The sequence below is a fragment of the Prinia subflava genome, chromosome 21, assembly GCF_021018805.1.
Source record: "Prinia subflava isolate CZ2003 ecotype Zambia chromosome 21, Cam_Psub_1.2, whole genome shotgun sequence".
Classification (NCBI taxonomy): Eukaryota; Metazoa; Chordata; class Aves; order Passeriformes; family Cisticolidae; genus Prinia; species Prinia subflava.
Window position 1 is genome coordinate 6521583 of NC_086267.1, and position 12437 is coordinate 6534019.

At 56.2% G+C, this 12437-nt stretch overlaps 1 protein-coding gene across 3 annotated transcripts in view; it reads right to left on the reverse strand.

Moving 5' to 3' along the window:
- Window positions 1-12235, reverse strand: part of AGRN (agrin) — a 100751-nt gene extending 88516 nt beyond the window's left edge. For 2 of the 3 annotated variants that reach the window (XR_010082820.1, XM_063417333.1), the window contains exons 1-2: window positions 11914-12235; window positions 5380-5641 (exon numbers count right to left, since the gene is read on the reverse strand). Coding sequence is in view for 1 of the 3 variants with exons in the window: in XM_063417333.1 (XP_063273403.1) it covers window positions 5380-5641; window positions 11914-12093 (442 nt within the window). In the remaining 2 variants the exon portion in view is untranslated. The remainder of the gene's footprint in view (window positions 1-5379; window positions 5642-11913) is intronic. The other variant, XR_010082821.1, reaches the window with a different exon arrangement.
- Between the last annotated feature and the right edge of the window lie 202 nt (window positions 12236-12437).

Sequence of the window (12437 nt, forward strand, 5' to 3'; positions counted from 1 at the left end):
TCCAGGGAAAACATCCAAAGCCATGGAAAAGGGATCCTGGCCCACTGCCAGGGCCACCTCTGCTGTCCCCTCAGGTGGCCCTGGCCAGGCTCAGCAGTGCCAGCCCTGGTGGCTCCTGGCCTGAGGAACCTGCTCCAACAATTCCCAAGGAATTCCTCTGCTCATTCCAGAGGAACCTGCTCCAATAATTCCCAAGGAATTCCTCTGGTCATTCCAGAGGAACCTGCTCTGGCCATTCCAGAGGAACCTGCTCTGGTCATTCCAGAGGAACCTGCTCCAATAATTCCCAAGGAATTCCTCTGGTCATTCCCTGAGGAACCTGCTCCAATAATTCCCAAGGACACTGCTCTGGTCATCCCAGACAGGCGACAGGGTCTGAACTCAGAATCCTTTTCCCAGTTTTCTGGAGCTGCTCCTGGAGGCAGAACCAGCCTGGGCCAAGAAACAGTCTGGGCCAAAAAAGCAACTCCGGACCCAAAAACAGCTCGGACCATAAAGCAGCCCTGGACCAAAACAAAAATCTGGTCCAAAAAATGCAAATCTGGACCTAAAATATAGCTCTGGACCTAAAATATAGCTCTGGACTAAAAAAGCAGTTCTGGACCCAAAAGAGCAGCTTTGCCCCCCAAAACCAGCCTGGACTAAAAAAGCAGCCTGGACCCAAAAACAAGCTGGACCCCAAAAACCAGCCCTGGACCCAAAAACAAGCTGGACCCCAAAAACCAGCCCTGGACCCCCAAAAACAGCCCTGGACCCCCAAAAACCAGCCCTGGACCCCAAAAACCAGCCCTGGACCCCCAAAAACCAGCTCTGGACCCCCAAAAACCAGCCCTGGACTGCAAGAAACCAGCCCTGGACCCCAAAAACCAGCCCTGGACCCCCAAAAACCAGCCCTGGACCCCAAAACCAGCCCTGGACTGCAAGAAACCAGCCCTGGACCCCCAAAACCAGCTCTGGACCCCAAAAAACCAGCCCTGGACCCCAAAAACCAGCCCTGGACCCCCAAAAACCAGCCCTGGACCCCCAAAAACCAGCCCTGGACCTCAAAAACCAGCCCTGGACCCCAAAAACCAGCTCTGGACCCCCAAAAACCAGCCCTGGACCCCCAAAACCAGCCCTGGACTGCAAGAAACCAGCCCTGGACCCCAAAAACCAGCCCTGGACCCCCAAAAACCAGCCCTGGACCCCAAAAACCAGCCTTGGACCCAAAAACCAGCCTTGGACCCAAAAACCAGCCCTGGACTAAAAGCAGCTCTGGACTAAAAAAATAGCCCTGGACCACAAAAATATCCCTGGACCCAACCCAGGCCAGCCCCCCGCGAGTTCCGGGGTAGGTGGGTGGGCAAACCCAGCCTTTGATGTTCCACTGAGCGGCTCCAGAACAAAGCTGGGCCACGGGAGATAAAAACTCCAAACAAACCTCGCCACGGGGCGCATCCGGGGGATGGGCTGGGAAAGAATTCCATGGCCATGGAGGAGCCCGTGGAAAAAGCACGGCACAGCTGTTTCCCACTGCCAGAGCAGCAGCAGAGCCCAAATCCCGGGATTTGGGGGAAAAATCATCCTAAAAAAGCTGCTCTGAGCAAGGCAGGTGCATCCCAAATATTCCCCTTGAATCCATGGGTGAGCTCTGGCATTGCCCGAATTCCTTGGAATTGAGGTGTGTTCCTGATAATCTCACAGTCCTGGAAATTGCCCAAATTGCCCGGAAAAGGCAGCAGTGGTGCCTCCCCAAAATTCCTCTTGCATCCCTGGAAATTGCCCAAATTCCCTGGAATTGAGGCCCTGATGGTGCCTTTCTGATATTCCCCTCAGGCCCCTGGGAATTGCCCAAATTCCCTGGAAAAGGCACCAGTGGCACCTCCCTAAAATTCTTCTTGCATCCCTTGAAATTGCCCAAATTCCCTGGAATTCAGGCATTGATGGTGCCTTCCTGATAATCCCCTCACATACCTGGGAATTGCCCAAATTCCCTGGAAGAGGCACCAGTGGTGCCCCCCAATATCCCCCTCACATTCCTGCAAATTGCTGAAATTCCCTGCAAGTTGAATTTTTCCCTTACACCCCTGGGCAAGCTCTGGCATTGCCCAAATTCCTTGGAATCCAGGTGCCTTCCTGATAATCCCCTCACATCCCTGGGAATTGCCTGAATTCCCTGGAAAAGGCACCAGTGGCACCTCCCCAGAATTCCTTTTGCATCCCTGGAAATTGCTCAAATTTCCTGGAATAGAAGCACCAGTGGGGCTCCCCAATATCCCCCTCACATTCCTGGAAATTGCTGAAATTCCCTGGAAGAAGAATCAGGGGGGCTCCCCAGTATCCCCCTCACACCCCTGGGAATTGCCCAAATTTCAGCAATTGGACATTGCTGAAATTCCCTGGAACTGGCAGCAGAGGCACCTCCCCAGTTTTCCCCCTCACATCCCTGGAATTTTCCCAAATTCCCTGGAGTTCCCGATAATCCCCTCAGCCCCTGGGAAGTCCCCGAATTCCCGGGGCAGGGGAGCTCTGGCGCTGCCCGGATTCCCTGGAAGAGGCTCCCGGATGCCCTGGCGGGGTCCCAGGGGAGCTGCCCGGGCTCCTGGGGCACTCCAGGGAGGAATTGCTGGAATTCCAGGCTGGCAGGGCAGGGCTGCGCCAGCACAGGGCAGGAAAACACAGGGAGGGAGGGAAGGGGGAACTGGGAATAGAGGGAAACTGGGAAAGGGGAAACTGGGAAACCCAGGGGTACTGGGAAAGGGGAAACTGGGAAATCTAGGGATACTAGAAAGGGGAAACTGGGAAATCCAGGATACTGGGAAAGGGGAAAACTGAGAAATCCAGGATACTGGGAAAGGGGGGAACTGAGAATCCAGGATACTGGGAAATCCAGGGATCCTGAGAAGGGGGAACTGGGAATCCAGGGATACTGGGAAAGGAGGAAACTGGGAAATCCAGAGATCCTGGGAAAGGGGAAACTGGGAAATCCAGAGATCCTGGGAAAGGGGAAACTGGGAAATCCAGAGATCCTGGGAAAGGGGAAACTGGGAAATCCAGAGATCCTGGGAAAGGGGAAACTGGGAAATCCAGAGATCCTGGGAACAGGGAAACTGGGAAACCAGCCCCAGAGCTGCTCCTGGTGTCCCCAATCAGCCCCAGAGCTGCTCCCGGTGTCCCCAGCCAGCCCCAGAGCTGCTCCTGGTGTCCCCAGCCAGCCCCAGAGCTGCTCCTGGTGTCCCCAGTCAGCCCCAGAGCTGCTCCTGGTGTCCCCAGCCAGCCCCAGAGCTGCTACTGGTGTCCCCAGTCAGCCCCAGAGCTGCTCCTGGTGTCCCCAGCCAGCCCCAGAGCTGCTCCTGGTGTCCCAAATCAGCCCCAGAGCTGCTCCTGGTGTCCCCAGCCAGCCCCAGAGCTGCTCCTGGTGTCCCCAATCAGCCCCAGAGCTGCTCCTGGTGTCCCCAATCGGCCCCAGAGCTGCTCCTGGTGTCCCCAATCAGCCCCAGAGCTGCTCCTCTGCCCCGAACCCCCCAAAATTCCCCTCCAGGCCCCTCCTGGTTTGCAGACCTGGAGCCCTTCCACAACCAAACATCCTCCAACCCCTCCCCGGGGCGCCCTGGCCTGACCTCCCCTCTCAGACAAGATTCGGATGTCTCGGATTTTTCCGAGCTGGAGCGAGAGGCTGCGAGGACAAACTCCCAAACATTCGCGTTTTTCCGCCCAGCTGCCTCCATTCCTCCAATTCCTTCCTCAAAAAAAAGCCCTCCAAGGTTTGTTTGGAGACTCCAAAGTGCAGCAAGAGCAGCTCTGCTTTGAGGGCTCCCGCGAGGAGCCGCTGGGAAAGGGGTCCTGGAGCTGAATTCCCAGCCTGGGAGAACGGGAATGATCCCAGAGGGGCAGGAGCAGCCCAGGAAAATCTCAGGAAAATCTCAGGAAAGCCATAGAAAAATCCCAGGAAAAATCTCAGGAAGTCCCAGGAAAATCCCAGAAAAAAAATCCTCTAAAAATTCCCAGAAAAATCCTCTAAAGTGCCCAGAAAAAATCCTTAAAAATTCCCAGGAAAATCTTGTCAAATTCCCAGGAAAATCCTGTCATATTCCCAGGAAAATCCCGTCAAAATCCCAGGAAAATCCCGTCAAAATCCCAGGGAAATCCCGTCAAAATCCCAGGGAAATCCCGTCAAAATCCCATCAAGATCCCTTGAAAATCCCATTAAAATCCTCTGAAGTTCCCAGAAAAAAATCCTCAAAAATTCCCAGGAAAATCCCATCAAAATCCCAAGAAAATCCTGTCAAAATCCCAGGAAAAAATCCTCTAAAAATCCCATGATAATCCCATAAAAATGCCCAGAAAGAATCCTCAAAAATTCCCAGGTACATCCTGTCAATATCCCAGGAAAATCCTGTCAAAATCCCAGGAAAATCCTATCAAAACCCCAGGAAAAATCCTCTAAAAATCCCAGAAAAAATCCCAGAAAAAAAATCCTCTAAAAATCCCATGATAATCCCATAAAAATGCCCAGAAAGTATCCTCAAAAATTCCCAAGTAAACCCTGTCAAAATCCCAGGAAAATCCTGTCAAAATCCCATCAAGATCCCTTGAAAATCCCATAAAAATCCTCAGGAAAAGTCTCAGGAAAAGTCTCAGGAAAAGTCTCAGGAAAAGTCTCAGGAAAAGTCTCAGGAAAAGTCTCAGGAAAAGTCTCAGGAAAAGTCTCAGGAAAAGTCTCAGGAAAAGTCTCAGGAAAAGTCTCAGGAAAAGTCTCAGGAAAGTTCCGAGAAAAAATCCTCAATAATTCCCAGGAAAATCCCATAAAAATCCCATAAAAATCCTCTAAAAATCCTCTAAAAATCCTCTAAAAATCCTCTAAAAATCCTCTAAAAATCCTCTAAAAATCCCATAAAAATCCTCTAAAAATCCTCTAAAAATCCTCTAAAAATCCTCTAAAAATCCCATAAAAATCCCATAAAAATCCTCTAAAAATCCTCTAAAAATCCCATAAAAATCCTCTAAAAATCCTCTAAAAATCCCATAAAAATCCTCTAAAAATCCCATAAAAATCCCATAAAAATCCTCTAAAAATCCTCTAAAAATCCTCTAAAAATCCCATAAAAAATCCCATAAAAATCCCCTAAAAATCCTCTAAAAATCCTCTAAAAATCCCATAAAAATCCCATAAAAATCCCATAAAAATCCTCTAAAAATCCTCTAAAAATCCTCTAAAAATCCTCTAAAAATCCTCTAAAAATCCCATAAAAATCCTCTAAAAATCCTCTAAAAATCCTCTAAAAATCCTCTAAAAATCCTCTAAAAATCCCATAAAAATCCCATAAAAATCCTCTAAAAATCCTCTAAAAATCCCATAAAAATCCCATAAAACCCCCCCAAGCCCCCGGCGCCGCTCACCTTCCACGCAGTGCTCCACCTCCTCCAGGTTGCGCAGGGTGATGCGCATCAGGCTGGAGTTGAGCATGAGCTCGTTGCGGTGCGCCGGCCACAGCGCCTGCGGCGCGGGGTTGACGAAGAAGATGCGCGTGTCCCCCGTGGCCACCTGGTTGTCACAGATGAGCGGGTCCCCGAAGCCCCCGATCACCACCTTGTTGCCCCCGTCCAGCAGGATCTCGTGCGTGACGATGTCCTTGCCCTTCAGGTAGCGCCACACCCGCACCTGGAGGGGAGAGGGGAGAGGTCAGAGGGGTGCTGGGGTTCGGGGGGGTGGTTTGGTTCCCTGGGCTCCTCAATTCCCTCCCTGGGCTCCTCAATTCTCCCTCTGGGCTCTTTAATTCCCTCTTTGGGCTCCTCAATTCCCTCTTTGGGCTCCTCAATTCCCTCTTTGGGCTCCTCAGTGCCCCCTCTGAGCTCCTCAATTCCCTCTTTGGGCTCTCAATTCCCTCCCTGGGCTCCTCAATTCCCTCCCTGGGCTCCTCAATTCCCTCCCTGGGCTCCTCAATTCTCTCCCTGGGCTCTCAATTCCCTCCTTGGGCCACTCAATTCCCTCTTTGGGCTCTCAATTCCCTCTTTGGGCTCCTCAATTCCCTCTTTGGGCTCCTCAATTCCCTCTTTGGGCTCCTCAATTCCCTCTTTGGGCTCCTCAATTCCCTCCCTGGGCTCTCAATTCTCTCCCTGGGCTCTCAATTCCCTCCCTGGGTTCCTCAGTGCCCCCTCTGAGCTCCTCAATTCCCCTTTTGGGCGCCTCAATTCCCCTCTGGGCTCCTCAGTGCCCTCCCTGGGCTCCTCAGTGCCCTCCCTGGGCTCCTCTTTCCCCTCTCAGGGCTTGCATTTTCTCTCCCTGGGCTCCTCAGATCTGGTGGCCCTGGCAGAAAAGCTCTGGTGGCCCTGACAAAGACTGGTGGCTCTGGAAGACGAGATTTGGTGGCCCTGGCAGAGTTTGGTGGCCCTGGCAGGGTTCAGTGGCCCTGGCAGAGTTTGGTGGCCCTGGCAGGGTTCAGTGGCCCTGGCAGGGTTCAGTGGCCCTGGCAGGGTTTGGTGGCCCTGGCAGAGTTTGGTGGCCCTGGCAGGATTTGGTGGCCCTGGCAGAGTTTGGTGGCCCTGGCAGGGTTTGGTGGCCCTGGCAGGGTTCAGTGGCCCTGGCAGAGTTTGGTGGTCCTGGCAGGGTTTGGTGGCCCTGGCAGACAGATTCCACCCCCCAGGACCATGAACCATTCCCGGTTTTCCACCTGGGCCCCGGTGTCCCCTCAGGTGTCCCCTCAGGTGTCCCCTCAGGTGTCCCTGCCGGGGTGTGAGGAGCTGTTCAGACCAGGGAGTGAAACCTCTCTGGGGGCTCGGGGAGCGCAGATCCTCTGATCTGCCATCGATCCCATAAAACTTTGGGGTTTGTTTTGCAGCCTGGGCTCCAGAATTTCAGCCCTGATCAAAGAGGGCGTCAAAGCTGAGGCTGAGCCGGAGCCAGGCTCCTGCACAGGACGGGGAGGAGGGAACGGGGTCATCCCCACATTCCCTGCGGAGCCCCGGAGCCTCCTGCTCACCTGCCAGGCAGGAAAAGGGAATAAATCCAGCGCTGCCTGTGCCCTGCAGGCGCGGATCCAGGCGAGGATCCGAGTTCAGGAGTTTATCTCTCCCTCACACCCGCCTGTCTTCCTCACACTTTCTCCTTCTGCTGAAATATTCGGAGCAGGACCCCTCGAGGGGGGGTCTGAGCTCGCAGCCAGCCCCAAAAAAGCGATCAATCACCCCAATTATCACCCCGCGAGCGCGCCCTGCCCTGCCCCGCCGCATACCTGAGCCGCGGGAGCAGCCCAGGTGTGCTCGGGGCCGTGACAGCTCCTCTGGAGCCGCACAAGCCTCGGCTGCTCCCGGGGGAGGAGAGCCCCGGGCCCCCCGCGCTCCCTCCTCCAGGAGAGGCGGGGATCCCCCCAGAGCCACCCCAGAGCTCCAAACGATGGAATAAATCCTATTTATTTAGAGGAGAAATAAATAGGGCATTGCCCGAATTCCTTGGAATTGAGGCCCTGATGGTGCCTTCCTGATAATCCCCTCACATCCCTGGAAACTGCCCAAATTCCCTGGAAAAGGCACCAGTGGGGCTCCCCAAAATTCCTCTTGCATCCCTGGAAATTGCTCAAATTCCCTGGAAAAGGCACCAGTGGGGCTCCCCAAAATTCCTCTTGCATCCCTGGAAATTGCTCAAATTCCCTGGAAAAGGCACCAGTGGGGCTCCCCAAAATTCCTCTTGCATCTTGGGCTGAGCCACCCCAGAGCTCCAAACGATGGAATAAATCCTATTTATTTAGAGGAGAAATAAATAGGGCATTGCCCGAATTCCTTGGAATTGAGGCCCTGATGGTGCCTTCCTGATAATCCCCTCACATCCCTGGAAATTGCCCAAATTCCCTGGAATTGAGGCCCTGATGGTGCCTTGCTGATAATCCCCTCACATCCCTGGAAATTGCCCAAATTCCTGTTGACATTTGTTATACGGGGATATACGGGTTTTACGGGTGCGCTGGAATCTCCCAGCGGTGCCCAGGTGGGATTTTTGGGATAAGGGCCGGACTCTGCTCCCTGCCAGGCTCCTCCAAACCATTCCAGGATTGCCTGGAGGAGCCTCCCTGATCCCGCAGGAACCGCGACATCATCGCGACATCATCGCGACATGGGCCGCACGGGACCGCCCCTCCCGGAGCCGCCAGGTGAGGCCGGGGGAAGGCGAGAGGGGCCCGGCCCTGCCCCGGCCGCTCCTCCCGGGCTGGAGCCGCTCTCGCTCCCCGCAGTCAAGTCCAGACACCTTCCCGCAGCCCCACCTCCTCCTGCTGCTGCTGCTCCCGCCCCGGGGCAGCTCCGGAGGAGGTGAGCAGCGAGGCAGGGCGCAAACCCAGCCAGACAAAGGAGGGGGAAGGAAAAAAAGGAAAAAAAAAAAACCCAAACCGCCTCCTCCAGCGGCAGAAAACACAGCCCGAGGCCGGCGTTTTCACAGCTCGGGTTTTGGGGGAGAAAAAGGTGAATTCTCCACTCCTCCTCGCCCCAGCGCGGCAGCAGATGGGTTAATTAGCGTTAATTGGGGTGGCTGCCGCAGCTCCGAGCGCGCTGCCAAAGGGATGCGCAGGCAGCAGCGCCCAGCAGCACCCCGGAATCACCTGCGGGGCACCCCCGGTCACCGGCGCGGCACAATTGAGACTTTGTCACCGCTGACTCACCGGCGGCAGCGAGGATCAGGGCAGGAAAGGGAGGGAGAGAGAGAAAGAAATAAAAAAAATGGGCTGGGACCTGTTTGGAGGAGGACCCCGGTCTGGAGCGCTCTGATTTTTCTGCAGGGGGAACAGAAAACGCTGGGTTTGAAGGGGGTTTGAAAGCCCCGCGGAGGCAGAGGAGGAGCGGCCACAACTTCATGCAGATCCTTGCACGGGAGTGTTTTAAAGGTGGGGGAAAAGAAAATTTAAAAGCCCAGAAATAGAAGGATTTTGCAATATTTTTCCCCATAATGAGGAAGGCACAGGTACAGGAAGATTCCTGCAGGAAATGCCGGGTTTGGATTTGTAAAACCAGGTGAGAAGTTGGAGCAAAGTCCCCTCGGGAGGAGTTTGTGGCTCGGGATGGGAAGCACTGAAGCCACCCGGAAGTTTTGGGAATTTTGGGAGATAAAATCCAGAACCAGCCCCGCTTCCAACCCTCCCCTCTCCCTTTTTTTAATCTCCCTCTGCGCCTTTTCCCTGCCCCTCCCCAGGACGCAGCAATTCCCACAAAACCCCCTCAGAAATCCGTGCCCTATTGTCCGGAACAGGATCCACATCCTTTTCCACGCTTCCCACGGCGCTCTCAGGACCTGGATTTACCCCACAAACAGCAGCTGCCTTCCCAAACACCGGGACAGCCCAGGAAAAGGCGCTCGGGGGGGGTCAGGGCAGGAAGGGACAACAGCAGCTTTGGGAACCAGCCCGAAACTGCAGCCAGGAATGTCAAATCCTGTCAAACCCGGCACTTTTTGGGAATTCTGTCAGCCCGATCCTCCTTCCCCCAGCTCCCCTGGCAGCGCAGGAGCGGCTGGCAGCTATTCCGGGGTGTTTATCTCACTTTAACTTCGCGTTTCTCCTGGCGCTTATCTGCGTGTGCCCAAGCCCTCGGCCGGGAGGGTTTGGAGCCGGGCTGGGGAGAACAATGCCCCAGGAGCTGGAATTCGCAGATCCCCACGTGCCCGCTGCCTCCCGGACCACCCAGCTCCGGGAATACCCGGGATTTTGGGTGTGGGCTCCAGGGAACTCCCCACAGGCGCTGGGCCCTCGCCTTTCCTCTGCTGATAAGGACGAGCCTGGCGGGAGATAACCCTGGCAGGAGATAACGACGGGGTCCTGGGAGCGGGATCGGGGCAGGAATTTCCTCAGCACGAGCTCCTGGATCTCTCCCAGCTCCCCCGGGGCCAGGGGTCAGGTTTAATCCCGAATTGCTGCTGGGATTTAGGCCTTGGGTTATTAAAAACAAAACAAAAAAAAACAAAACCCAAAAAACTCCAAAATAAACTGCAGGGATGGTCAAGCCAGCGAAACCCACACAATTCCAGGACTTTGGGATGGTCAAGCCAGCGAAGCCCACACAATTCCAGGACTTTGGGAAGGACTGAGGAGGGCAGGAAGCCAAGAGCTGCTGCAGAGCTGCACATCCCCGAGTCACTGCAGTGACGGGAGGCTGAGCTGCTCCCGGGCCCTCAGGACACCCCAAATGCCACCCCAAAGGTTCTTTTTCCCTGCAAAGACACCACAAAATGCCACTAAAAGTGACAGAGGACGGGCTGAGGGACAGGGAACCTGTCCTGTGAGAATTCCTGAATGTCACAGCACTGCCGGGATGGGATGGGGTGGGATCCATGGCATGAAATCTTTCCTGCTTTCACTTTCACCAGGCTCCAAGGCTGGAATGATCTCCCAGGAGCCCATCCCGGCCCTCCGTGCTCTTTGGAGACCGGGAACGGGCAGGAGCAAAACCCCAAACTCCAGAGCGAGCAGCACAAACCTCCCCGGGGCACGGCTCAGGGAAAGGCAGGGAAGAAATTCCCTCCCCAGCTGAAGGAATTCGGGTCGTGCTCCGCAGGAGCCACCACGGGCAGCCCCGTTCCAACCCCGGCCGCTCCAGCTGCAGCTGGACTGCACCTTGCAAAGGCAGAGCTGCTGAGCAGGCAGCTTTTGCCAGCCCAGCTTTTCCTTCATCCCAGCTGTTCCCATTCCAGCTTTTCCTTCATCCCAGCTTTTCCTTCATCCCAGCTTTTCCCAGCCCAGCTTTTGCAATCCCAGCTTTTCCCTCATCCCAGCTTTTCCCCAGCCCAGCTTTTCCCAGCCCAGTTTTTCCTTCATCCCAGTTTTTCCTTCATCCCAGTTTTTCCTTCATCCCAGTTTTTCCGCCATCCCAGCTTTTGCCATCCCAGCTTTTGCCATCCCAATTTTTCCCCATCCCAGCTTTTCCCCCATCTAGTTTTCCCTCATCCCAGCTTTTCCCCCATCCCAGCTTTTCCCCATCCCAGCTTTTCCCCATCCCAGCTTTTCCCCCATCCCAGCTTTTCCCCCATCCCAGCTTTCCCCCATCCCAGGGCCCTGCCCTCCCTCTGCAAGCCGATTTTGTGCCAGGCTCACACCTCGCCGTGAGCCTGCAGTGGGAGAAAAAAATCGCTTCCATTTCTCACCCGGGCACTCCTGCCCGGCCCCCGGCGCGGCTGGGCCGCCTCCCGTGGCACCTCCATCTGCGCCCCGCAGCTCATTAATTCTCCGCGGAGCCCCCGGGATGTGCCAGACGCTCCCTCCGCACACAGACGGTGCCCGCTGCCGCCCGGAGGGGCTGCTAGCCCAGCGGAGGGGCGCAGATGGGGCGGGGGGCGCCGGGGAGCGGGCACCGGGCACCAGCCGGGCGGGCAGGGGCTGCGGGATGCTGCAGGAAAAGTTCACCTTCCCCTGTGCCACCAAAGCATCGCCCCCTCCCCTCCCCGGCAGCGAGAGCGGGCGGAAAAAGCAGAATTTGGGGAGGAAAAGGGGAAAGGGGAGAAGAGGAAAAGGCACGGGAAGAGATTCCTGCCCCGGCAAGGGTTAAGGCATCCGGCACGTTTTCTGTCAAGCGGGCGGATGGGATTTCAGGTTGCTCGGGACTCCAGCGTCTCTCCGCTTCGGGGGGGAGATAAAAAAACAACACAGCCCCGCAGCCCGAGGGCAGGTTGGTGGTTAAACAATAGCTCGGGCTGCAGGAACTCGAGATGCTGCGAAAGCAAACAGCGAGCGGAGGCAGGAGAGGCTCCCGCACCTTCCCGGGCACGGAAAGTTGGGAAGGGCAGCTCCGCATCGCGCCGGAGCCCGGGAGGGAAATGCCCATAAAAAGCAACCTCTGGAGATCCCCCCCGCCTTCCTCTGCTCGGCCACAGCTGCCGGAGCCTCTCCGCTGCTTAAAACCCCCCCGGATTCCACCGCGATTAAAGAGAAAAGTTCCTCCCCTCCCCGGCGGCGGCTGTACCTTGCAGGAGTAGGTGTGGTGCACCGGGTCCACGTTCATGATCTCCTCCACCGTGCCCGTGAGCACCACGTTGGCCTCCTCCTCCCTGCGCTCCAGCTCCCGCTCGGGGCAGCTCGCCAGCGCCGGTGCCAGCGCCGCTCCCAGCGCCAGCAGCGCCAGCAGCCCCCCACCGGGCCCCATGGTGCCGGTACCGGTGCCGGTACCGGTGCCGGTGTCGGTGCCGGGGTCCCGGGGCCGAGCGCAGACAAAGCGGGCCCCGCTCGCAGGCAGCGCCGGCGCAGCCGAAAGGGGCACTTTTGTTCCAGGAGGTGAAAAGGAGGAAAGAAAGAGAGGAGGGAGGGAGGGAGGGAGCGAGGGGAGGGGAGAGCAGGGGAGGGGAGAAGGAGGAAAATCCCAGGAGGAGGAGGAGGAGGAGGAGGAGGAGGAGGAGGAGGAGGAGGAGGAGATCTGGCTCTCCGGAGCCGCCGAGAAGCGCTCGGCGCTCGCTGCCGCGGCCCTGGAAGAAAAGCGCGCAGATTTGCATG